We start from the raw sequence: 27,305 nt of genomic DNA, 5'->3' as shown, positions 1-27,305 counted from the left end.
TCCATTCATTAATTATGCTATGTACTCCTGTAAGGTCCACTCTGCACATCCAGATTATTGCAAAATTACTAAGAACATAAGTAATAGGAGCAGTAGTCCATACAGCCCCTCAAGCCTGCTCCACCTTTCAATACAATCATGGCTGATCTCTGCCTCAACTCTACTTTCCTGCCTGTTCCCCTTATCTCTTATTCCCAGCGAGACCAAAAATCTATCACAGCCTTAAATATACTCAAGGATGGAGCTTCCACAACTCTCTGAGGTAGACAATTCCAAAGATTCACAACCCTTTGAGTAAAGAAATTTCTCCTCATCTCAGCTCTAAATGATCCTTATCCTGAGGATGTGTGCCTGTGTTCAAGATTCAGCCAACAGAAATAACCTCTCAGAGTCTACCCTATCCAGCCCCTTCAGAATCTTCGGGTTCCGAAGAAGGGTCACTGACCCGAAACATTAACTCTGCTTCTCTTTTCACAGATACTGCCAGACCTGCTGAGTGGTTCCAGCATTTCTTGTTTTTATTTCAGATTTCCAACATCCGCAGTATTTTGCTTTTATCCCTTCAGAATCTTGTATGTTTCAATGAGATCACCTCTTATTCTTCTTAAATCTAGAGAGTATAGGCCCAATTTACTCAGCCTCTCATCAGAGGACAACACTGTCATTCCAGGAACCAATCTAATGAACCTGTGCTGTACTGCCTCCAATGCAAGTATATCTTTCCTTAAATATGGAGAACAAAACTGGGCACAGCACTCCAGATGTGGTCTTACCAAAATCCTGTACAATTGTAGCAAGACTTCCTTATTCTTGTACTCCAATCCCCTTGCAATAAAGGTCAACATGCCTTCCTAATTGCTTGCTGTACCTGCATGCTAACTTTCTGCGTTCCTTGTACGAGTCTCTCTCAATATCAACATTTAGAAGTTTCACTCTTTTAAAACAATATTCTGCTTTTCTATTCTTACTTTCAAAGTGAATAACCTCACACTTCGCCACATTATACTCCATCTGCCAACTTGTTGCCCACTCACTTAACCAACCTGTCTGTATCTCTTTGCAGCCTGTGTCCTCCTTACAGCTTACATTCTCACTTAGCTTTATAGCATTAGCAAACTTAGATACATTATTCTTGGTCTCTTCATTTAAGGCATTAATATAGATTGTAAATAGCCGAGGCCCAAGCACTGATCCTTGCAGCACTCCACTTGTTACACCCTGGCAACTGAAAATTCCCCGTTTATCCCTACTCTCTGTTTCTTATCCATTAATCAATTCTCTATCATGCTAATAAATAACCCCAAATCCATGATCCTATATCTTGCATATTAATCTTTTGTGTGGCACCTTACCGAATGCCTTTTGGAAATCCAAGTATACTACACCTACTGGTTTCCCCTGTTACTGTTGATATATCGCTTTGCATGAACACAAACTTTGTTGTATATCCGACTACGTAAAGTGTTTTCTTATGTTGCTACCTGCCTATGCAAGTCTTCACATCTGTAAACTACAAATGAAATTGAATCCTACCCTTGCCCTTTAAAGCTGCATCCTACAATGAGTTATAGTAATCAACTGAGATAAATGTCACAGATCACCTCAGAAACATTTTGCTATCAAGTTTGTGGTCAGTGGTAATAACACATTCTATGCAATTTAACCTTAGAAAAGCAAGCTCAATAAAGCAAGCCAGCCTTACAATAAAGAGCAATTAATAGCTAGTTAACTAACTTTTAATATCATGAAACATCTATTGTAAAATGCTAAAATACAACATTTTCTGAAAGGGTGGTGGAAGCAGATTCAGTAGTAACTTTCAATAGGGAGTTATATAAGAACATGAGGAGTAGGAGTAGACCAAAGACCCCCTGGAGCCTGCTCCACCATTCAATATGAACATGGCTGATCCTTAGCCTCGACTCTACTTTCCCGACCGTTCCCCATATCCCTTGATTTCTTGACAGACCAAAAATCTGACTATCCCAGCCTTAAATATATTCAACGATGGAGCATCCACAACCCTCTGGGGTATAGAATTCCAAAGATTCACAACCCTTTGAGTGAAGGAATTTCTCCTCATCTCAGTTCTAAATGATTGGCCCCTTATGCTGATATTGCGCCTGTATTCTAGAGTCCCCAGTCAGGGGAAATAACCTCTCAGCCTGTCTACCCTGTGAAGCTCCTTTAGAATCTTGTATATTTCAATGAAATCACCTTTCATTCTTCTAAACTCCAGACAGCATAGATTTGGATATATATTTCTTTCAAAGCGCCAGCACAGACACAGTGGGCTAAATGACCTCATTCTGTGCTGTATGATTCTATATCACAGGAAGATATACCCCACAGTGTATAGGGGAGGTGATGGTGTAGTGGTATTGTCATTGGACTAGTGACCCAGAGTATTGGTCTGATGAAAGGTCACAGGCCTGAAACATTAACTCTGCTTCTTTCTCCACAGATGCTGTCAGACCTGCTGAGTATTTCCAGCACTTTTTGTTTTTATTGCTCTGGGGACATGGATTCGAATCCCACCATGGCAGCAGGTGGAATTTGAATTCAATTAATAAATCTGGAATTAAAAGCTAGTCTAATGATGGGCATGAAACCATTGTCGATTGATGTAAAAACCCATCTGGTTCATTAATGTCCTTTAGGGAAAGAAATCTGCTGTCCTTACCTGGTCTGACCTACAGGTTCAGCAGAAGCGGTGGCACGGTGGTAGACAGTTGGGACAGAGTTGCCCGAGGAGTCCTCAAAATCGACTCCGGAACCCATTATGTTTCACGGAATCAGGCCAAACCATGGGCAGGGTAACCTTCTGCGGATTACCATGCCGCTGCCCGTCCCCCCACCCCACCCCCCCCGTTCTAAGCTGATGAATCAGTACTCTTCCATGTTGAACACCAGTTGGAGGAAGCATTGAGGGGGTGGCAAGGGCACAGAATGTATTCTGGGTGGGGGACTTCAATGTCCATCACCAAGAGTGGCTCGGTATCACCACTACTGGCCAAGCCCTAAAGGATATAGCTGCTACACTGGGTCTGTGGCAGGTGGTAATGGAACCAACAAAAGGGAAAACCGTACTTTACCTTGTCATCATCAATCTGCCTGTCCATGACAGTATTGGTAGGAGTGACCACCGCACAGTCCTTGTTGAGACGACGTCCGTTTTCACAGTGAAGATACCCTCCATTGTGTTGTGTCGCACTACCACCGTGCTAAATGATTTTGAACAGATCTAGCAAAGCAAAACTGGGCATCCATGAGGCACTGTGGGGCAGCAGCAGAATTGTATTCAACCACAATTTGTAACCTCATGGCCTGGCATATCCCCCACTCTACCATCAAGCCAGTACATCATCCCTGGTTCAATGAAGAGTGCAGGAGGGCATGCCAGGAGCAGCAACCAGATTTACCTCAAAATGAGGTGTCGACCTGGTGAAGCTAGAACTCAGGACTACTTGTGTGCCAAACAGTGTAAGCAGCATGCAATAGACAGAGCCAAGCGATCCCACAACCAACAGATCAGATCTAAGCTCTGCAGTCCTGCCACATCCAGTCGTGAATGGTGGTGGACAATTAAACAACTAACTGGAGGAGGTGGCTCCACAAATATTCCCATCCTCAACGATGGGCGAACCCAGCACATCAGTGCAAAAGATAAGGCTGAAGCATTTGCAACAATCTTCAGCCAGAAGTGCAGAGTGGATGATCCATCTCGGCCTCCTCCTGAAGTCCCCAGCATCACAGATGCCAGTCTTCAGCCAATTCGATACACTCTGCATGATATCAAGATATGCTAATGAATTATTTGTGTCAATATTCACAAAGGAAGAAGATGCTGACAAAATATTGGTAGAAGCGGAGATGGTAGAGGTAATGGATGGGGTGAAAACTGATAGGCAGGATGTACTGAAGAGGATGGCTATGCTTAGAATGGATAAGTCGCCTCGTCTGGATATCTTGTATCCCAGGTCGCTAAAGAAAGTGGGAGTGGAGATAGTGGAAGGGCTTGCCAAAATTTTCCAATCTTCCCTAGATACAGGGGAGTTGTCTAAGATTGGAAAATGGCAAAGAAAGGGTGTAAGGACATTCCTTGTAGCTACAGGCCAGTCAATTCAACATCAGTGGTGGGTAAGGTTTTAGAAACAATAATCAGGGGGGAAAAATCAACAGGCACCTGGTGAGGTTTGAATTAATTAAGGATAGCCAGCATGGATTTGTGAAAGACAGATCATGTTTCACTAATCTAATTGAATTTTTTGATGAAATGACAGAGAAGGTTGATGAAGGGAATGCAATAGATGTCTTTATGGGTTTTAAGAAAGCATTTGACAAAGTGCCACATAAAAGGCTGGTTCACAAAATTGAGGCTCATGGAATAGGAAGGTCAGTGTCAGCTTGGATTAAAAAGTTGGCTTAAGGACAGAAAAAAGAGTCATGGTATATGGTTGTTTTTCAGACTAGAGGATGGCAGACAGTGAGCTTCCCCAAGGGTCAATGCTAGAACCACTGCTTTTTTTTATTATATATATTGGAATATAGAGCAAATTTCAAAATTTGCCAATGATACCAAACTTGGAGATGTGGCAGATACTGATGATGATACAAATCGACTGCAACAGGACATAGAGAGGATAGCAGAATAGGCAGACAAATGGCAGATGGAATTTAATACAGAGAAGTGGGGGGGGGGGGTCCATTTTGACAGAAGGGTTAGGGAGAGGCAAAATAGAACTAATGGCACAGTTCTAAAGAGTGTGCGGGAACAGAGGGAATGGGGGCTCATGTGCATAGATCTTTGAAGGTGGCAGGACATATTGAGAGTAGTTACTAAAGCATATGGCATCTTAGGCTTCATAAATAGAGGTATTGAGCAAAAAAACAGGGGAGTTATGCTGAACCTTTATAAAGCTCTAGTTAGGCCACAACTAGAGTATTGTGTCTAGCTCTGGGCACTACATTTTAGGGGGAGGCACGAGAGATTTACCAGACTGATTCCAGGGATGAGGGACTTGAGCTACAAGCTTAGACTGGAGAAGCTGGTCTTGTTCTCTTCAGAACAGAGTAGATGAGGGGGAAATTTGATAGAGATGTACAAGATTATGATAGGTTTAGATAAGGTAGACAAGAAAAGCTGTTCCCATTAACTGATGGTACAAGGACTTAAGGTTTTGAGCAAGAGATGCAGGGGAATGTGAGGAAAAACTTTTTTTTACGAGTGGTAATGACCTGGAACTCGCTGTCAATGAGGGCGGTGGGAGTGAAAACAATACATTATTTCAAAAGGAAATTGGATGTCACTTGAGGGAAGTAAACTTGCAGGGCTAGGGGATAGAGTGGGGAAATAGGACTGACTGAATTGCTCTACAGAGAACTGGCATACACTCGATGGGCTGAATGGCCTCGTTCTGTGCTGTAATGAATCTATGACTCTATTATTTCAAATTAAACTGTGAGAGTAGGACAAGAGCCACAAGTTCAAAATACTGAAAGACACATTCACAACTTATGTCAGGAAGTTCTTCAGAAAGAGTAATCAATAGATACAAAGGATCTCTGGGTAGGTAGTGGAGGCAAGCCCTTGAAGAAACAGGTGGATGCTATGATGAGCGGACTGTAGGGTCCATCAGGATAGGTGGTTTTAAATGGCCTTCCTCACTCGTGAGTAGCAAAGCCGCACCAATTAGGAAGACTCCAGGTTTGGAGTGTGGCTAATACTGAGTTAGTTGACCTCAACTGGGGTAGCAGCAGATTGCTTCGATGTCTCCAGGTTAGGGAAAGGGATTTGGCCTGGCTTCCTGCTCTTGATCATTATCCAATGTCCATGTCAGCAGAGGACAGGTCTGCCTCGTCTGTGATGGATGTTTGACCCACTTACTGTTGAGACTTGTGCATGAGCAATGGTCACTTGGCCGAGATGCTGAAGGGCACCTATGGGTGCATGTAGGACCATCCCATATTCAGGAAAGCAGGGTGGGGATGGAGAGGCAAAGAGACGGGGGAAGAAAAGTAAATTAAACTTTCCACTGCTGAGTAAGTAATGCAGTTAATTTTGTGGCTCAGCCAACAAAGCCTGGCTTAAAGCAAGTGCAGCTTTAACTCTCCTGTGTTTCAAAGCTGATAAGCCAGGTTTGCTCAGTAATTAGGCATCTTCTCAGTCAGTTCAGCAAACCAGTCCAGATAAGTTTTCTTAAAAAAGTGCTGTTGATAGATAGGGTTGAGTTGAGCTAATTTAATTCTATTTAAAACTGAAATAAATTCCAACTAACACTCAACACCCACTTTCCTGTCAGCCTTGCAAACAGGTTCCAGCACTTAACCAAGTGGCAGCAAATACGTTTGAGATACTGCAGCCCACCTACTCAGTGATGATATTTGTGTCCCTCCCTGCTTGGTTATTAACAGTTGAAAAGATGATAAACGGGCCTCAGTGATAAGAACAATGTGACTCTGATGCTGAATGTACTAATTGTTTTTTCTCTAGAAGGGGAGTTTTCAATTTATAATCTCACCTTCTTCAGCAAAGCCTGGTCTTCTGGGACTGGGCACTGTTCCACTGCTTTCCAGAACTGTTCTAAGGTCACTGCAAACAAGCAAAACAGATGAAAGAGCTTCATATCTTGAGGAATTTTTTCTTTTTTCATTGAGATTCTATGTGCCTGCGATCTACACTTTGCTGTTTTCAGAAAAAAGCATCTGTGGTTTATTTCTCATAGAGGTATAAACCATTTCAAAATACATCTTTTCAACCAAGCTTTCACACCAAACTACTATCACGGCTAGACATCTGCTCCTTTATTCCTTTTATCTATCCAATTTTTTTTTCTTACCCTTCTATAAGTTCTTTGGAATGCTTTCTCCGTTGAGAGTGCAGATGGAACCTTGGTTTAATGTGTGCCTGAAAAAGACGACACCTCCAACAGTGCAGCACTCCCTCAGTACTGCATTGAAGAGGTCCCATCTGCCGTAACACGTGGATATAAAAGATTCCATGGCACGATTCAAAAAGAAGTTCTCCTGACCAACATTTATCTCTCAACCAACATCACTACGACTGTTGACTGCTCTTTTATCTCATTGCTATATGTGGGATCTTGCTGTGCACAAATTGGCTGCTCTTTCCCTACATTACAACAATGATTGCACTCAAAAATCCTTCATTGGCTGTGAAGTGCTTTGGCAGGCCCTGAGGTCATGAACAAAGCTACGTAAGTGTATGTTCTTCATTGTTTTGACCTATTTAGGAAGTAACATTAACAAGGGTAAAATTCCTCTAGTCAGAACCAGATTTCACATTTTGTGCCCATGCTGAATTTTCTGCTAAGACAATTGGCAAGAGGAACTTTGCCACTATTTTGTGGAATGATACCGCAATCAAAAACTGGTCGGCCAGCTTTTGTAAAGTTACATCCAACACAGAGCAGTACGCTGTAACAGAATTGCACCCAACTCTTAAAAGCGTGCATTGTCCTATTTAGCTGCGACTGATTAATTGCATGGACAAGTTTATTTTTTCAAGACACTTTGCATCAACAGAAACTCTGAATATAATATCTGACATTTTATTATACATAAACATTTGTGTTTATATTACACTGAAAAGAAAAGCAGAACTACTGCTGCATGCAAATGCTCATTACTTTTATTTTTGAAGCTTATTTTTCTACATGTGTGGGTGGCTGAAAGGAGAGAAAAGGTTATCTGCTACCTACAGAACATTGTGACAGACTTAAAACTGTCTGACCCACATCATTTAAATTTAAGTTAGCAACTTTATAGAAATTGTTCTTATCTTTAAAAAACTGGTATTGATGCTCACTAGTTATGCACTGTAGGTTGGTTCAACTTGCAATGAGAATAATCAGTGTCCCCGAGCTGTAACAATATTCTTATTGCGACTATTGTCAACCTCTGCGCAGTGCATTAATGGTGGACTGTGCAGCACGTTACAAATTTCCACCAATGGTTGTGTGCCCCCTGTGCGCTGTTCTTTGCTTAAATACAAACAATTGGTCTGAGATTAAAAGTAAAAGTAAAATTTTGCTGTGAATCTTTTACCCTGAGCTAAATTAAACAATAGTTACATTCTATTGTTTCACAGCACATCTAATATGATTATTTGCCGTGTCATGCTTTTAATTAAATTTACATTAATGGCATTGGTGTCAACTACAGAAAGGCTTTTATTTGCATACATCAGACAATAGAAACTGATAAAATTAATAAATTATGATTACATTTTCAGTCTAATTTTTCTCCCATAAATTTACCGCAGGAAGACCTTGAAGTTACCCAGTGTGATACGCGCGAGTGAATGTTAAACGCATTCCTCGTCCATTCCTCTCTCTGCTATTTGAATGGAGATGTCAACCTGCTCATTTTAAATGTGTTACTGGTCTGGGTTTTGCATTAGAAATAACTGTGAGGCTAATAGCACTCACTGTTATTTACTTGAAAATCAGACATCAGCTTCAGCGTCCACACATATGCAGTTAAACATGGAAATCACGAGGTTGCTGTCCAAGATGTCCTACTCCAAAGAAGCTGCGCAGTAATTGGTACCTTGAGAGACTTATCATTGAAATGAAGTTACTGTACATACCTGATAGTTACAAACTAAATATACTAGAAAAAGTTAGGGATCATCCATTCCAGTCAAGTACCCTTTTTAATGGCATAGTAAGTCTTAATTACTGCCAAAAAACCTCTCTGTCACTTTAAATTAATTTTGACAGCTGTCGAGTCTTGTTCTTTCAGATTTTAATTATTGTTGGAGATTTTTAAAAAATAAAAAAATTAAGTAACTTTTTTTAACATTTTCTTTGTCCCTTTTATCTCTCTTGCTTAATCCAATCTTTCTTTCCCTCTCTTTATTTTGCTTTCTGTACCTGATTTGACATTGAATTCAGTATTTTAACTTACACTTCCTGGTTCAGACTCTGTGCTGCTCATCAATGATTCTTCACTCTAATTGCTTAAGGAAGACAGTTGCTAGCCCTGTTTACACAGGTCCCAGATCCTCTGTAGAGGGCATTGCGATTTTTTTAGCTCTCTAATTTAAGGCAAAACCCCTTAGAGAGTGGAAATTTAAAGAGCATCCAATGTTAATTGTTCATCACTGAGTGTAAAATCCATCCCATTGCCTCTGCTGAAGTAGCAGAGGAAGGAATTTCTGACAAACCTATTAGACATCCTAATGCTAGTATTGTACAGTGAGATTTCAGGATCAATGAGGTTAACTGAGCTGGGAAGATCTGCAAATCATAATATCCATGAAATTCAACAGACTTTGAGATTTTTATTGTGTTTTTCTCTGTTCCTGGCATTAAATGTAAATAAAGTGCAGTCATCTGATTAATGTCTTGCATTAGATTGATGTTCTGGCTCCTTAATAGGATTGAAGTGAATGCAGTTAATTGGATCAAAATGTACACGATGTGCTAACAGTTCCACAAATTTATCCACTGATTGGTTGGGCTACACTGACCAACCAGGGTTCAAGCTCTGGTCTCTACTGAATACAAACTGACATAGTAAATGTTTAGACCAATGGTCTGTCTAGCCTACTCTTCCAAACTACCCCTAATGCCTGAGTCAGGAGACTGTGGGTTCTAGTCCCACTTCAGAGTCTTGTGCACAATATCTAAGGCCAACACTTGTGTGCAGTGCTGAGTGTGCAATGTCAGAGGTGTCATCAGGTGGATGTAAAAGATTCCATCATTCTATTTGAAGAAGAACATGGGAGTTCTCCCTGGGTTTTGGTTGTCAATATGTATCTCTCAAACAATATCACTAAAAATAGGTGATCTGGTCATTTAACTCATTGCCTTGAGGAAAATGGCTGCTGCATTTCCCACATTGCAACATTGGCTTTGCACCGCTTTTGAAGATCCTTCGGTGGTGAAAAGCCATTTATAAATCCCAACTCCTTTCTTTATCCACCAAGGTCCCTGACTGTGATTCTGTAACTAATATCTCTGCATCCTCTTTACTGACAGGAACTTATCCTCATTCCTCCACCCCTGCTATAATTTGCTCTATATTTCTATTACCCTATTATTAAGAAGAAAGTGCCCTCATTTTTTATAGCCTGCATTACAATGTAATTTCCAATTTTTCTTTGAAACCTTTAAGTTTACCTCAACTTCACTGTAGCCATCTGCTAAACCTCTTGAAATGGGAATGAACAGCTGTTATGAACTGAGGCAGCAATAACAGTGCTGAAATTGGCCTCACTGCTTGTGTGTCCAACAACTTCTGTCTAAGAGTAGGTGGGTAGGGATGGGTGTGTATTTGTGTGAGTGTATGTGTTTGTTTGTTGTGCATGCTCAACCATTGGGAAAAAACAGGATCAAACTTCACTCTGATGCTCCCACAGAACATTAAGATGAACAAAAAATAGTGGTGGACAAGGTGTGAGAGGTGGCTAGTGCCCCTGGAACTGTATGTCAACAGGAGTCAGTATCTACAAAGGAGGAGTGGTAGTGGAAACTGGCAAGAAAAACAAAACAAAAAAAAATACAAGGTCACTGGCTAAGGAGTAACTTTGTTGCTTGTGGAAACTAAACGCAGGTCTGTATGAGGAAGTCTGGTCATACTGACCTCTGCACACTGAAAATGCTTTCAGCTAATATATCAGAACATAACATGAGCATTAGTAAAATGCTACGGCAGCCAAGGACTCAAATTAGAAATTAATTTGTCGGCACAAAAGTAGAAGCATTATCAACAGTAATGTGTGAGTGGTGGAGTCTATTTCCTCAACCTTTTATCCTTGGCTTTTCGTTTTTGCAGATTGTGACTCTTTCTTGAGACATGATTCCTCAAGTGCTGGGTTGCCTTCTGGTACCTTACCCAGGTGGCCATTATTTGTGCGTGAGCCTTGATGGTAAATGTTGGCAGGTTATTCTATGATAGCAATATTGTAGCCGAGTCTAATCCTGTCCTCACTTGATGCACATATGCTCATATGCAGTTTTATCAGGAGTCTACTCGATACTGGGCACCCTGATGGATTTTGTCTTCCTTATCCCAGGACGTTGAGACAATTGTGCCTGTACAACTGCCCTAGCTGAGATTTGCTAATTTAGTACAGGTCAGGAATCAAACCTGCGCCTTCCTTCCTTGAATGGCTGAGCTATTTAAGGGTCATTGAGAGAGAGCTTTTTTTTAAACCACACAATCCAATTTATAGATAAACAGATTGAGTTTACAAAATTTTGCAATAATTCTATATTTATGTTACAAATATGTAAAAAAAACAGAGGGAAATACTCAGCCCCAAATACTTTCATTCATGCTTAGGGCTTGAAGTTACTCTGTGTGATATCAACATAGAAACACTTAACACATTTGTGTGAAATTCCTTTTTCTGTTATGTTAATGAACGCATTAACCCACTGTTAAAATCAGAAAGTAATTTCACGAAAATGTCTTGTTTATGGGCTAACGTGGCACAACATAATTCAAGGCTAAGAATTTAAACACAGATCTTTGCATTGTAAATGAAGAGGGGCAAAATGCACCAGAATTACTTTTACTTTTGCAGATTAGGGAATGAATGAATGAAGCAGATAAACTGATTGTTGTTGAGTGAAGTGACCAGCAAAGGTTCTTGCACCATATCTGCTAAAATAGATCCAGGAATAGATAGTCTTATTTACTCCTCCAATTTTCTTGACTCTCTCCCACTCAAGTTGGGAGTGTAGATACTTGGTTTGTTAGTATGTGAGAGTGTTGGCAGGCCATTCAGATGTAGAGGGAATCACAGCTGAACCAAGTAAGAAGTAGAGATCCTGGATAATATTTGTTAAAGAATTTTTTTTTTAGGTTGAGCCAGAAAAAGTAGCATTCAATGGTATAACCGGAGGCTGATGCCATCGAGTGCTGCCTTTTAAAGTTCATGGTTCATCTATGCTCGGGGAGAACAGGAGACTCTGGACATGTGGTTCCCAAAGCTTTTCACCACTGGGGGTTTCCTCACCTTATGTCTGGATTTGATTGTAGACTAATGGAGAGAGACTGATTGCCATGATTCATCAACAATTCCATTACTGTTGTAGAATGCGATGACCAGGTTGGTAGAATCACAGAATTGTTACAGCACAGAAGGCGGCCATTCGGCCCATCGTGTCTGCACCAGCTCTCCGAATGAGCAATTCACCTAGTGCCATTCGCCCTCCTTCTCCCCGTAACCCTGCACATTCTGCCTTTTCATATAACTGTCTAATTCTATTTTGATGGCTTCAATTGAACCTGCCTCCACCAAAGTCTCAGGCAGTGCATTCCAGATCTTAACCACTTGCTGCATAAAAATCTTTTTCCTCATGTCACTTTTGCTTCTGTTACCAAATACTTGAAATCTGTGAAATCTCGTTCTCGATCCTGTCGTGAGTGGGAACAGTTTCTCTCTATCTACTCTGTCCAGATCCCTCATGATTTTGAATACCTCCATCAAATCAACTCTCAGCCTTCTCTGCTCCAAGGAAAACAGTCCCAACTTCTCCAATCTATCTTCTTAACTGAAATTCCTCATCCCTGGAACCACTGTTATGAATCTTTTCTGCATTCTCTCCAATGCCTTCACATCTTTCCTAAAGTGCAGTGCCCAGAAATGGATGCAATACTCCAGCTGAAGGTGATCTAGATGGATCTTGGTCTTTCCTCATCTGGCAATTCCTATGATATCCCGATCAACATGTTACAACATATTCTAATTATACTGCTGCACCCCACCCTTCCATATAAACCACTAAAGGGAAAGCAGAAACAGCAAAACATTTTGATTTTATCAGCTTGGCATAGGTAATCTGATGCCAGAAGCCTCGAAGAAAAGGGTCTCACAGAGGATCTATAGAGGTATACCAAATAAATGACAGGACAAAATTACTCTCACTCCAGGCAGGTCAGTGTCTTCAGGAAGAAAATAAATATGCAGGCCAAAAAACCCACCAAGTTTGTGAACACAAGTAGTGAGCTTTCAAACTAACAAGCTGATAAATGTTGGTAAATTAGCCTGAATTTTCTTTTCAAACAAGTTGAGTCTCCTTGATTACAGCTTTTCTGGAGTACATTATTTAGAGTTTAAACCTCATTTATACCTTTCTACAGCAAGTATTTATGCACTGCATGCTCAAAGATATCCTTTTCAAAGAAACTTTACCAAGTCATTTTTAAAATATATTTTCCAATCTGCCCTGTCCTCTTTGCCCTTGCCCCCCACCTCCTGAGGTTATGCTTTTATCACCAGTTGCCTTCTGGTTCCTGGTCCAAGTAGCTGGAGTGCTACAATTAGCCTCAGTATCCTGGGTTAGGGAGGCCAAAGGTCATCCACAGTTCTCACAGCTGTTTCACTCAGTGATTGCTGCTAGCGGGCATTGTGGCAGGACTGTACTGGGCTCGGTGGTGTAACTATACCAGACTCTGCTGCGGAGACTGCACTGAGCTCTGCTGTGGGGATTGTACTGGGTTCGGCTGTGGGGATTGTACTGGGCTCGACTGTGGAGACTTGTACTGGACTCCACTGTGAGGACTGGACCAGACCTGGCTCTGATTGGGTTTGGCTGTGGGGATTGGACTGGCCTCAGCTTTGATGCCCTACAAAGTTTGATATCCTGCCTCATTAGCAAGGTTTACACCACTTGATTGAGACACGTGAAGGCGTCAATAGAACTGTACATCAGCAAGCTGGCAATGTCTTCAGGAACGGAGGGGAGAAAATTGGAGGCTAAAGAAAATAATTATCAGGCTGGTCTCACACATCTCCTGCCAGCTGTTGATGGAAATACTGACATATGCCAAGTTGTTGCTTTTGTGTCGGAGTTGCTGCACTTTGCCTGGTACCCTAATTATGGCAAATACTAAAAAGTCAAAGGAAGAGATATTGTTACTGACCTCGATGAATGTGAGCCAGGGCTAGGTAAGTGATGTGGTGGAGGCATGAGTTCCAGGCACTGAAGGGCTCTTCCTTCTTTTTTGTTACCTAAGAAAAGGAGCACATTCTCTAGCAGTCAGGAGCAAAATAAGAAAGCATTCTATAAAATACTCCAGGTTTAGAAGCAAAATGTTAGCGGATCCATCACCTTCAGCATCATTGACCCCAATATTTTACTTACTCAAGGCCTTAAAGAGAGCAGTAAGTTGGAGAACTTGGGGGATGAGAGGGGAAAGATCATGGGCTGGGGCTTTTGTACGAGATCACAGAGGGGCTGGAGATCGCAGGGGGACGGGGTGAATTGCAGGTCATGGGAGGGAGCCAGTGATCGCGGAAGGAACCGGGGATCGCAGGGAGAGTGGGAAAACGCAGGGGGAGTGGGAAAACGCAGGGGGAGTGGGAAAACGCAGGGGGAGGCAGAGATCGAGGGGGGAGTCGGAAATCACATGGGGGGAGTCGGAGATCACAGGCGAATCATGAGATCGCGGGGGGGTGGGAAATTGCGGGGGGAGTGGGAGATCGCGGAAGGAGTTGGAGATGGCGGAGGGGAGTGGGAGATTGCAGAGAGAGTGGGAGATTGTGGAAGGATTGGGAGATTGCGGAGGGATTGGGAGATTGCGGGAGGAGTGGGAGATTGTGGAGGGATTGGGAGATCGCGGGAGGAGTAGGAGATCATGGGGGTCGTGGGAAATCATGGAAAGAGTGGGAGATGGTGGGTGTTGGGGGGGGAGTTGGAGATCGCGGGAGGAGTGGGAGATCGCGGAGGGATTGGGAGATCGCGGGAGGAGGGAGATCACGGAGGGATTGGGAGATCGCGGGAGGAGTGGGAGATCACGGAGGGATTGGGAGATCGCGGGAGGAGTGGGAGATCGTGGGGTCAGTGGGAGATCATGGGAGTAGTGGGAGATCGCGGGGGAGAGTGGGAGATCGGGGGGAGTGGGAGATCGCGGGGGGAGTGGGAGATCATGGGTGGAGTGGGAGACTGGGAGATCGCATGGGGAGTGAGAGATTGCGTGGGGAGTAGGAGTTCACAGGGAAGTGGGAGATCGTGGGGGTAGTGGGGGATCACGGGGGGGAGTGGGAGATCGTGGGGGGGAGTGGGCGATTGTGGGGGGGAGGGAGTGGGAGATCGCGGGGGGAGTCGGAACTTGCACGGGTAGACAGAAATCATGGGGGGGGAGTCGGTGATCGCGGGGGAAGTGGGAGATGCGGGGGGACTGAGTGATCATGTGGGATGGTGGGAGATCATGGGGGGTATGAGAGATCGCAGGGGGTGTGAGAGATCGCAGGGGGTGTGAGAGATCGCAGCTGGAGTGGGCGATCGCAAGGGAGAGTCGGAAATCAAAGGGAGAGTCGGAAACTGCTGGAGACAGGGCCGGAGATTGCGTGGGGAGGGTTGGAAATTGCGGAGGAAGAGAGTAGGAGATTGCGGCAGGGAGTCGGAAATCATGAGAGCAGTGTTGGAGATTCTATTGGGCGAGGGAAACAATCCTGCTTTTGGGCCACAAGCAGTGCTGTAAATGCACTTACTTACCTGATGGACCCAGGCCTTTCCACCTCCTTTTACCAGCCCCAGGAAAACTGGTCTCCATGGGTTAAATATAGAAATCCTCTTAAATTGAGGCACTGAGCCTCCTGAAAAGCTTTTACTAACTGACCTATCTCCTGCGAGCGAATTGGTTGCCCGCCCCCGACCTGCCTCCATTAAAACCGGAAGTGGGCGGATTGGAGTCGAGTTTGAGATTTTAAAATTTTTTTTACTTCCCACTCATCCCCCAACCTACCCATCCTGTGTGGTTAAAATTCCCCCTATTATCTTCGTTCAAAATCTATCACGCAAAAATCTATTATGTATTAAGAGTTGTGTGCCTGATGTTTACGTCCTGTCAAACTTTCTCCGTCATGTCTTCCCAATAACACCCCTGTTGCTTTAAACAGTTTATCCTTTGCCTTGTGATGAGCAATGCCAAGGGATATCTGCTAGTCTGTAAAAAAAAAAAAGGAAATGCTAGAAATGCAGGGTGGGTAAATGCACATTTTCAGCACTTCTTATTTTATTTCAGATTTTCCTTTATATCTTGGATAGGGTGCAATTTTCTTTTTTAATTGCCTAGTTATAATGCCAAAGAACCAGGTAATCCTGGGTGTGAAATTTGTCTTGTGGAGTACTGTGATATGGGCAATAGGGAATAAGGGCCCCGTTTTACACTTGTCAGATTCTCTTTACCATTGACTTCAATGGAAAATAAAATGGCTCAGTGATTCAAGGCTTCAAAAAACCGAATGATTGGGGAGCAACCTCATTTAGAAATCTGAGGCTTATAACGACAGGGTGCAAGCAGAGACAACTGTTAAGAGGACAGAGATTTTTTAAACTTGAGCCTGGTGGCTACAGGAAGTACTTGTGTTCACTATAGCAGCAAGGTGTCACCATAAGAAAAAAAGTTGCAAGGCACAGACTTGTGAGTCACAACTATTTTAACAATAAACCAATTCTTCTCTTTGCTGTTTTGATGAAAGACCATCGACCTGAAACGTTAACTCTGTTTTTCTTTCCACAGATGCTGCCTGCCCTGCTGAGTATTTCTAGCATTTTCTGTTTTTGCTTCTCTTTGTTATAGTCATTTTTACATTATTTTTCTCTTCCTCTCTTCAGGTCCTCTCCCTGATCTGTCCCAGCATCGTTTACTGACCAATACTGAACAAGGATGACCTGCTTTTAAGCCTCTTCCCATCCCACTCTGAAACTGCTCACAGGAAAGTGGACAAGAAGAATCTGGATTGGCTCGCCTATTGATTACTGCAATCATTAATTCAAGAGCACTTTACCCTTTCAGACGAATTTTAAACTAGTCTCTTCATGTTGGTTGTGATTTTGTAAATGTTTACCTCAGTGACTGACACAGGCAAATGTGTTTGAAGAATAACAATAAAATTATCAGCAACCATTAATCTCCTGGGGTCTGACTTTACCTTGCTGTAGAGTCTGGCTGCCAAACTGCGTTGAAGGACTCTCTCTCGGTAATTTAGCGCTTTCAATAAGAAGCTCAGGCTGTCCACCGTCTCTGTGTTAAACGCTAGGATACTATTGGGAAATTAATGAACAGATGGTCAGGTCTTTCAACAGTGAAAAAAATAGTAAACAGTACATTATCTGGAGCAGGAAACCAAAACTACAATTAGACTGAAGGAACATATTAATGTCGAGGACTTGAAGAAGCCACTGCAGTTCATCTAGCCAGTTTCAAAGTTTAATCAATTTCATACACTATCTCTCAGATCCCTCAATCCTTCTCTTTGCCAAACATATATCCAGTTCCCTCTTTAACAATCTACTTCTACTGCTCTCCAGTATTCAGTGCTCTCCGTGTTAAGTAATTAACCCTAAACTGTCTGTTCTCCTTTCCTCTTAGCATCATACAGTCATAGAATCATTTATGGCACAGAAGGAGACCCTCAGCTCCAGGCCTTGACGCTTTCTCCCCCTCACCCCTCCTCCCCACCAGCCACTTCCACCCCTCAGCTGCTCGCTCCAGACGCTACTGCTCCTCCCCTTCCCCTCCCCTTGGCCGATTGTTCCCCACATCCTCCCCCCTCCAGTCATTAGCCCTAGGCCAAATCGCTTCCCTCCTCTTGGCTACTTGCTCCTAGGTCAACCCGTCACCCCTTGCGGCCTGCCTTGCTTCTTTGGGTGGCAAGCGGAGAACGATAGAACGTGGGAGCGAGTGGCCGAGGGAAGGGAAGTAGTGCAGCCTGGAGCTAGCGTCTGCAGGGGGAGGGGGAGTGGGAAGCGAGTGGCTGGACACCGGGGTGGCGTGGGTGGGGGAAGCAAGGAGCGGGGAACAATCAGCCGTGGGGAAGTGGAGTGGGAGCAATGGCGTGGTCTGGAGCGAGCGGTTGAGGGGGAGGGGGGGAAACGGTGAGGCTGTAGCAAGTCCTTAAGGGAAGGCAGCGGGGAGCCAGCAATGAGAAGACAGGTGCAGGAGGGACCGATAGAGGGAAGCACAATGGCAGGAGGGAGCAGGGGACTGTTAGGAGTGGGATGGAGGTGGCGATGGCAGCCATTGAGGGGATTTTCGGGTTGAAGTTGTTTTTCTGTATTGAGCTGCGCCAAATTTAATCCTGGCAGCTGCCTGAATGTTGCAAACAGTGACGTTTCAGTGGAAGAGGCTGCATTTGTGCATGTGCTACAACTGTGCCATCTAGTGGTTGCGTTTTCAGCAAACGCAGCCTTAAGTATATATTGGCTTTCCCTATTCCTTCTGCCAAAATGCATCACCTCACACTTGTCCGTATTAAGTTCCATCTGCCACTTATCCGCCCAAACCGTTACCTATCTATCTATATCCTGTTGCAGGGGTTTATATCATCCTCACTGTTGGCCTTACCTCCAAGTTTGGTGTCATCAGCAAATTTTGAGATTCCACTCTATATTCCGAGATCCAAGTCATTTATATATATATCAAAAAAAAGCAGTGGTCCCAGCGCTGACCGTTGGAGAACATTACTGTCTACTATCCTCCAGTCTGAAAAGGAACCATTTACTATGACTCGCTGTTTTCATAAAACCTTAGAGTCATAGAGTTATACAGCACAGAAACAGGCCCTTCGGCCCATCATGTCTATGCCGGCCATCAAGCACCTAACTATTCTAGACCCATTTTCCAGCACTTGGCCCGTAGCCTTGTATGCTATGGCGTTTCAAGTGCTCATCTAAATACTTCTTAAATGTTGTGAGGGTTCCTGCCTCTACCATCCTTTCAGGCAGTGTATTCCAGACTCCAACCACCCTCTGGGTGAAAAAATGTTGCCTCAAATCCCCTTTAATCCTTCTGCCCCTTACCTTGAATCTATGCCCCCTGGTTATTGACCCCTCTGCTAAGGGAAAAAAGCTCTTCCTATCTAACCTATCAATGCCCCTCATAATTTTGTATACCTCAATCATATCCCCCCTCAGCCTTCTCTGTTCTAAGGAAAACAACCCTAGCCTTTTCAGTCTCTTTTCATAGCTGAAATGCTCCAGCCCAGGCGACATCCTGGTGAATCTCCTTTGCACCCTCTCCAGTGCAATCACATCCTTCCTATAGTATGGTGCCCAGAACTGTACACAGTACTCCAGCTGTGGCCTAACTAGCGTTTTATACAGCTCCATCATAACCTCCCTACTTGTATATTCTATGCCTTGGCTAATAAAGGCAAGTATCCCATATGCCTTCCTAACCACCTTATCAACCTGTGCTGCTGCCTTCAGTGATCTATGGACCAGTATGCCAAGGTCCTCTGACCTTCTGTACTTCCTAGGGTCCTACCATCCATTGTATATTCCCTTGCCTTGCTAATCCTCCCAAAAAGCATCACCTCACACTTCTCAGGATTAAATTCCATTTGCCACAGCTCCGCCCATCTTACCAGCCCATCTATATCGTCCTGTAATCTAAGGCTTTCCTCCTCATTATTTACGAAACCACCAATTTTCGTGTCATCTGCGAACTTACTTATCATACCTCCTATATTCACGTCTAAATCATTAATGTACACTACAAACACCAAGGGACCCAGCACCGATCCCTGTGGTACACCACTGGTCACAGGCTTCCACTCACAAAAACAACCCTCGACCATTACCCTCTGCCTCCTACCACTAAGCCAATTTGGATCCAAATTGCCCTGGATCCCATGGGCTCTTACCTTCTTAACCAATCTCCCTTGTGGGACCTTATCAAAAGCCTTACTGAAGTCCATGTAGACTACATCAATTGCTTTACCCTCATCGACATATCTAGTCACCTCCTCAAAAAATTAAATCAAGTTAGTTAGACACAATCGCTCCCTGACAAAGCTGTGCTGACTATCCCAGATTATTCACTGCCTCTCCAAGTTGAGATTAATCCTGTCCCTCAGAAATTTTTCCAATAGTTTCCCAACCACTGATGTTAGACTCACCGGCCTGCAATTACCTGGTCTATCCCTGCTCCCCTTCTTGAATAATGGTACCACATTCGCTGTCCTCCAGTCCTTTGGCACCTCTCCCGTGGCCAGAGAGAAAGTGAAAATTTGTGTTAGTGCCCCTGCTATCACCTCCCTTGCCTCACATAACAGCCTGGGATACATCTCATCTGGGCCTGGGGATTTATCCACTTTTAAGCCTGCGAAAACATCTAATACTTCCTCTGTTTCAATGCTAATATGTTAAAGTATATCACAATCCCCCTCCCTGATCTCTACACCTATATCGTCATTCTCCACAGTGAAAACAGATGAAAAGTAATCAGTTAAAACCTCACCTATGTCCTCTGGCTCCACACACAGATTGCTACTTTGGTCCCTAATGGGCCCTACTCTTTCCCTGGTTATCCTCTTGCCCTTACTACACTGATAAAACGCCTCAGGATTTTCCTTTATCTTGCCCGCCAATGTTTTTTCATGTCACCTCTTCGCTCTCCTAATTACTTTTTTAAGTACCCCCCTACACTTTCTATACTCCTCTAATGCCTCCGCTGTTTTCAGTGCTCCGAATCTGCCATAAGCCTCCTTTTTTTTTCCTGATCCAATACTCTATATCCCTTGATATCCAGGGTTCCTTGGACTTGTTGGTGCTGAACCCTCACTATTTCCTCCTTGAATGACTCCCACTGGCTTGATGTAGACTTTCGTACAAGTAGCTGCTCCCAGTCCACTTTTGCCAGAGCCTGTTTTATCAAATTGAAATTGACCTTCCCCCAATTCAGTGCCTTTATTTCTGGCCCGTCTTTGTCCTTTTCCATAACTACCTTAAATCTTACAGAGTTATGGCCACTATCCCCGAAATGCTCCCCCACTGATACTTCTACCACTTGCCCAGCTTCATTCCCTACGATTATGTCCAGTACTGCCCCTTCTCTTGTTGGACTTTCTACGTACTGGCTCAAAAAGCTCTCCTGTATGCATTTTTTCCTCCCCTTTTTCAGCCTTTTGCACTAAGACTATCCCAGTTGATATTCTTCTTCTTTGGCCTCCTTGTCTCAAGAGACAATGGGTAAGCACCTGGAGGTGGTCAGTGGTTTGTGAAGCAGCGCCTGGAGTGCCCATAAAGGCTAATTCTAGAGTGACAGACTCTTCCACTGGCGCTGCAGATAAAATTGGTTGTCAGGGCTGTTACACAGTTGGCTCTCCCCTTGCGCTTCTGTCTTTTTTCCTGCCAACTGCTAAGTCTCTTCCACTCGCCACTCTTTAGCCCCACCTTTATGGCTGTCCGCCAGCTCTGGCGATCGCTGGCAACTGACTCCGACTCCCACGACTTGCGGTCAGTGTCACAGGACTTTATGTCGCGTTTGCAGACGTCTTTAAAGCGGAGACATGGACGGCTGGTGGTCTGATACCAGTGACGAGCTCGCTGTACCATGTGTCCTTGGAGATCCTGCCATCTTCCATGTGGCTCACATGGCCAAGCCATCTCAAGCGCTGCTGGCTCAGTAGGGTGTATATGCTGGGGATGTTGACCGCCTCGAGGACTTCTGCGTTGGAGATACAGTCCTGCCACCTGATGTCAAGGATTCTCCAGAGGCAGCGAAGATGGAATGAGTTGAGACATCACTCTTGCCGTTCAGCAAGGTACTGAGGACACAGGCTTGAAACACTCAGACTTCTGTGTTCCGTGTCAATGCGCCATTTTCCCACACCCTCTTGGCCAGTCTGGACATAGCAGCAGACGCCTTTCCCATGCGCTTATTGATTTCTGCATTCGAGAGACAGGTTACTGGTGATAGTTGAGCCTAGGTAGGTGAACTCTTGAACCACTTCCAGAGCGTGGTCGGCAATATTGATGGATGGAGCATTTCTGACATTCTGTCCCATGATGTTCGTTTTCTTGAGGCTGATGGTTAGGCCAAATTTGTTGCAGGCAGCCTGTCGATGAGTCTCTGCAGACGCTCTTCAGTGTGAGATGTTAAGGCAGCATCGTCAGCAAAGAGGAGTTCCCTGATGAGGACCTTCCGTACTTTGGTCTTCGCTCTAAGACGGGCAAGATTGAACAACCTGCCCCCTGATCTTGTGTGGAGGAAAATTCCTTCTTCTGAAGACTTGAACGCATGTCAGAGCAGCAGTGAGAAGAAGATCCCAAACAGTGTAGGTGCGAGAACACAGCCCTGTTTCACGCCACTCAGAATAGGAAAGGGGTCTGATGAGGCACCGCTATGCTGAATTGTGCTTTTCATATTGTCATGGAATGAGGTGATGATACTTAGTAGCTTTGGTGGACATCCGATCTTTGCTAGTAGTCTGAAGAGACCACGTCTGCTGACGATCTCAAAGGCTTTGGTGAGATCAATGATAGCAATGTAGAGGGGCATCTATTGGCGGCATTTCTCCTGTAGCTGGCGAAGGGAGAACAGCATGTCAACGGTCGATCTCTCTGCTCGAAAGCCATACTGTTCCTCAGGGTAGACACGCTCAGCCAGCTTCTGGAGTCTGTTTAAAACGACTCGAGTGAAGACTTTCCCCACTATGCTAAATAGGGAGATTCCACGGTAGTTGATGCAGTCACTGCAGTCATCCTTGTGTGATGATATTGGCATCGCGCATGTCCTGTGGTGCTGCTCCCACATCCCAGCACAGCAAAGCAGTTCATGGAGTGCTAAGAGTATAGCAGACTTGGCACTCTTAATTATTTCAGGGGTAATGCCGTCCTTTCCAGGGGCTTTTCCGCTGGCTAGCGAATCAATGGCATCACTGAGTTCTGATTTTGTTGGCTGTTTGTCCAGCTCATCCATGACTGGCAGAGACTGGGCTGCATTGAGGGCGGTATCAGCGAGAACATTTTCCCTGGAGTACAGTTCTAGGTTGTGCTCCACCCAGCGGTCCATTTGCTTGCGTTGGTCAGTGATCGTGTCCCCTGATTTAGACTTGAGGCGGGCGATCTTCTTGATGGTTGGTTCTTATTAGGTAAGTTGAAATCCCCTATTATTATTATCTATAACTTTTACACCTCACTGAGATTTGCCTTTATAATCTGTTCCTCTATCTCTCCCTGACTGTTTGGAGGCCTGTAGTACACGCCCAGCCAAATGATTGCCTCCCTTTCGTTCTTAAGTTCTACCCGTATGGCCTCATTTGAGGAACCTTCTAAGATATCATCCCTCCTTACTGCAGTAATTGACTCCTTGATCAACAGTGCAATGCCATCTCCTCTTTTATCCCCTCCCCTATCATGCCTGAAGATTCTATACCCTGTAATATTGAGTTGCCAGTCCTGCCCCTCCCTCAGCCATGTTTCTGTGATAGCAATAATATCATAATCCCAAGTGCTAATCAATATCCTCAATTCATCTGCCTTATTAGTAAGACTCCTTGCATTAAAGTAAATGCAATCCAGCCTTGCATTTTTCACTTGTGCCTTAACAAGTCTATATTTGCTCTGCCTTCCAGACTGACTCAGTTTCTCTTCTATATTTGACTGTGCATCATCCCCTACATCATTCTGTATCCCATCCCCCTGCCAAATTAGTTTAAACCCCCCCTCAACAGCACTAGCAAACCTCCCAGCAAGGATGTTGGTCCCATTCCAGTTCAGGTGCAACACGTCCAACTTGTCCAGGTCCCACCTTTGCCAGAAACAGACCCAGTGATCCAGGAACCTAAAGCCCTCCCTCCTGCACATCTCCTCAGCCACGCATTCATCTGCTCTATCCTCCTATTCCTATACTCGCTAGCATTTGGCACAGGGAGAAATCCAGAGATTACAACCTTTGAGGTCCAGCTTTTTAATCTGTTACTTAGCTCCCTAAATTCTTGTTGCAGGACCTCATCCCTGTTTCTACCTATGTCGTTGGTACCAATGTGTATCACAACCTCTGACTGCTCACCCTCCCCCTTCAGAATGTCCTGCAGCCGCTCCATGACATCCTTGACCTGAGCACCAGTGAGGCAACATACCATCCTGGAGTCTCGTTTGCGGCCACAGAAATGCCTATCTGCACCCCTTACGATAGAATCCCCTACCACTATAGCTCTTCCACCCCTTTTCCTCCCCTGCTGTGCAGCAGAGCCCTCCATGGTGCCACAAACTAGGCAGTTGCTGCTTTCCCCTGGGAGATCATTCCCCCAACAGTATCCATGGCAGTATATCTGTTTGAGAGGGGGATGGCCACAGGGGACTCCTGCACTACCTGTCTGTGCCTACTACGCCGCCTGGTGGTTACCCATCCCTTTTCTGCCTGTGCAGCCATTACCTGCAGTGTGACCACCTCACTAAACGTGCTATCCACGATGTTCTCAACATCGCGGATGCTCCACAGTGAATCCACCCGCAGCTCCAGCTCCGTGATGCGGGTAGTCAGTAGCTGCGGATGGATTCACTTTCTGCACACAAGGTCGTCAGGGACACGGGAAGCGTCCCTGATTTCCGACATAGTACAGCAGGAGGAGCATATCACGGGGCTGAGCTCTCCTGCCATGGCTTACCCTTAGGTTAATTAGTTACTCCCCTAATTAGAAAATACTAGGGGCCTTGTTCTACCCACTACAATCTAAAGTCCTTAGTAAGTTACAATGAATTAAAAAAAACACTTTTTTAGTAGTACTCACCTTATCACTAGAGGTTTTTTTTTCAACAAAACAAAACTTTCCCCTTTTTTAAAGCTATTTAAATGCACTAACAGCTGCTACTTACCCAACCAATCTCCTTGCAGATTACCGTGACGTCAGTGTAAGTTTTTTTTTTGAGTCTCAGTACGCGCCGAGAGGGAGAGCAGGTCCGCCAGCCGCCGCCCTCCTGTCTTCAGGTAAGTGAGGGCCTCGAGTCCCGTGCTCTCTTTTACAGCTCCCGCTTCAGATCAGCTTCCGCCCAGGTCCGCCAGCTGCTGCCGCTCCTGTCTTCAGGAAAGTTACCCACCACTGATGTTAAACTAACTGGTCTGTAATTACTAGAACTGTCCAAACACCCTTTCTTGAATAAGGATGTCACATTGGCCACTCAGCAATCCTCTGGCACCTCTCCCGTATCCAGGGAAGTTTGGAAGATTATGGTAATCTGCTTGACTATCTCTATCCCCACTTCCTTTGGTAACCTGGGATGCAAGTCATCCGGACAAGGTTTGCATGTGTACAATGCCTTTCACGATCTCAGGATGTCCGAAAGTGCTTTACAGTAAATGAAGCACTTTTGGAATGTAGTCACTGTTGTAATGTAAGGAAGCTGTTATATCCCAGTTACTATAGCAGCATGACTGCTGACTACAGTGCTGGTTATGGTCTCACAATGACTAAGTTCAGTGAGGGAATGCAGAGCTCTGGGCAGATGAAGTGGGCCATGTGTATGAAGCATTGGATTAACAAGGCTTCAAATACCAGTGAGTCGCCTATTGATTGAACAGCACAACATTGGATTTGTTATTTCTATCATTTAACGTGCTTTTTGTATTTGTTTTAAACATCAAAAGTTTTGCCAGATACTTAGCCAGACTATTGGTGAGAGATTGCAGAGTTCTGAGGTGCAGAGGGATTTGGGTGTCCTAGAGCATGAATCGCCAAAAGATTAGTATGCAGGTACAGCACGTAATTAGGAAAGCTAATAGAATGTTATCATTTATTGCGAGGGGAATTGAATACAAAAGTAAGGAGGTTATGCTTCAGCTGTACAGGGCACTGGTGAGACCACATCTGGAGTACTGTGTACAGTATTGGTCTCCTTATTTAAGGAAGGATCTAAATGCATTGGAAGCAGTTCAGAGAAGGTTTACTAGACTAATACCTGAAATGTGGAGAGAGAAGCAGAGTCAACATTTCATCTGCTGAAAGGTCACTGACCTGAAAGCTTAACTCTACTTTTCTCTCCACAGATGCTGCCAGACCTGCTGAGTATTTCCAGCACTTTCTGTTTTTATTTCAAATTTACAGCATCTGCAGTATTTTGCTTTTAATACCTGGAATGGGCGGGTTGTCTTATGAGGAAAGGTTGGACAGTCTAGGCTTGTATCCGCTGGAGTTTAGAAGGGTAAGAGGCGACTTGATTGAAACATAGAATCTGAGGGGTCTTGACAGGGTGGATGTGGAAAGGATATTTCCTCTTGTGGAAGAATCTAGAATTAGGCGCCACTGTTTAAAAATAAGGGGTCGCCCATTTAAGAGACAGATGAGGAGAAATTTTTTCTCTCAGAGGGTCGTGAGTCTTTGGAACTCTCTTCCTCAAAAGGCAGTGGAAGCGGAGTCTTTGAATATTTTTAAGGCAAAGGCAGATAGATTCTTGATAAGCAAGGGGGTGAAAGGTTATTGGGGGTAGGCAGGAATGTGGAGTTGAAGTTACAATCACATCAGCCATGAGCTTATTGAATGGCGGAGCAGACTTGAAGGGCCAAGTGGCCTACTCCTGCTCCCAATTTTTATGTTTGTGTAACAGCAGTCGGCAAGGGCACTGTCAGGGATTTACAGGGCTTTCCTCTTAACTCAGGCATGGCTAGCTCTCTGTTACAAATGTGGAAACACTGAATTAACCTTTAAATGCACGATCAGCTGACGGTAGGAGACCTGGACTCCCTACATCCGATACCCTCTGAAGTCTAAACTTTACTGGGTTTATGATTAAGCCATTGATATAAGGAGTCTGGTTTTAGTCATGTAGAATGAAGGGAGTTGAGGAAATTTTTTTTTTGTTATGATCTGGAATGCACTGCCTGAAAGGGCGATAGAAGCAGATTTGAGAGGAACTTTCAAAAGGGAATTGGAGAAATACGTAAAAGTGAAAGAGCAAGGGAATCGGACTAATTGGACAGCTCTCTCAAAGAGCTGGCACAGGCACGATGGGTTGAATGGCCTCCTGTGCTGTATGATTCTGTGAAACGCAGGATCTGGCCATGTATGTTTTCTCTCTGTGGGGTTTTGTATAGCAATAGAGTCCAGTGAGCCTAGCAGAAACTCAGTACTCCAGGTAAAATGGAAGAAAGTGAGAACAACATACAAATATTGCTGCTCTGGGATGAAGTTAGATGCGCAAATATAAAGTGCCTGGTTGCAGTGGCATAAAGCAATTGTAAATTTACCCTTGAAACAGTTGGGGTGGGAGTGAAGAATGTTTCTCTATAGCTGTGTGTGTTTATCACTGAAATGATCTCCCCTCCAGCACTAAGTCAGAACCCAGTTGGATGGTTTTTTATGTGAATAAGGAACTATGCAAAGACATTCCCGCTCCAAGTTCTGTTTGTCACCACTGACTTCAAAGATAATTTTAAACCTTTGATCTTTTGTGGTAATGTCGCCGGAAAGCCCAAACGTTGCAGTACTTTGGTCTGACTCCTGTCATTATCCATGTGTGTTGTTTCTTGGATCTATGGATACTGATTTAGATAGCTTTGTCTGCTGGTAAACACACATTTGAAAAATCCTAACAAGAAGA

The 27,305-nt window shown here is 44.2% G+C and overlaps 1 protein-coding gene across 1 annotated transcript in view; it reads right to left on the bottom strand.

The window, feature by feature from the left end:
- acoxl (acyl-CoA oxidase-like) overlaps positions 1-27,305 on the bottom strand; it is a 437,923-nt gene that overhangs the window by 27,646 nt on the left and 382,972 nt on the right. Inside the window, exons 15-17 of the mRNA XM_068027531.1 lie at positions 16,916-17,027; positions 13,903-13,990; positions 6,522-6,592 (exon numbers count right to left, since the gene is read on the bottom strand). Coding sequence (XP_067883632.1) covers positions 6,522-6,592; positions 13,903-13,990; positions 16,916-17,027 — 271 coding nt within the window. The remainder of the gene's footprint in view (positions 1-6,521; positions 6,593-13,902; positions 13,991-16,915; positions 17,028-27,305) is intronic.

This window comes from Heterodontus francisci, chromosome 3 (assembly GCF_036365525.1).
Source record: "Heterodontus francisci isolate sHetFra1 chromosome 3, sHetFra1.hap1, whole genome shotgun sequence".
Lineage (NCBI taxonomy): Eukaryota > Metazoa > Chordata > Chondrichthyes > Heterodontiformes > Heterodontidae > Heterodontus > Heterodontus francisci.
This window is presented reverse-complemented; position numbering and strand designations above follow the sequence as displayed.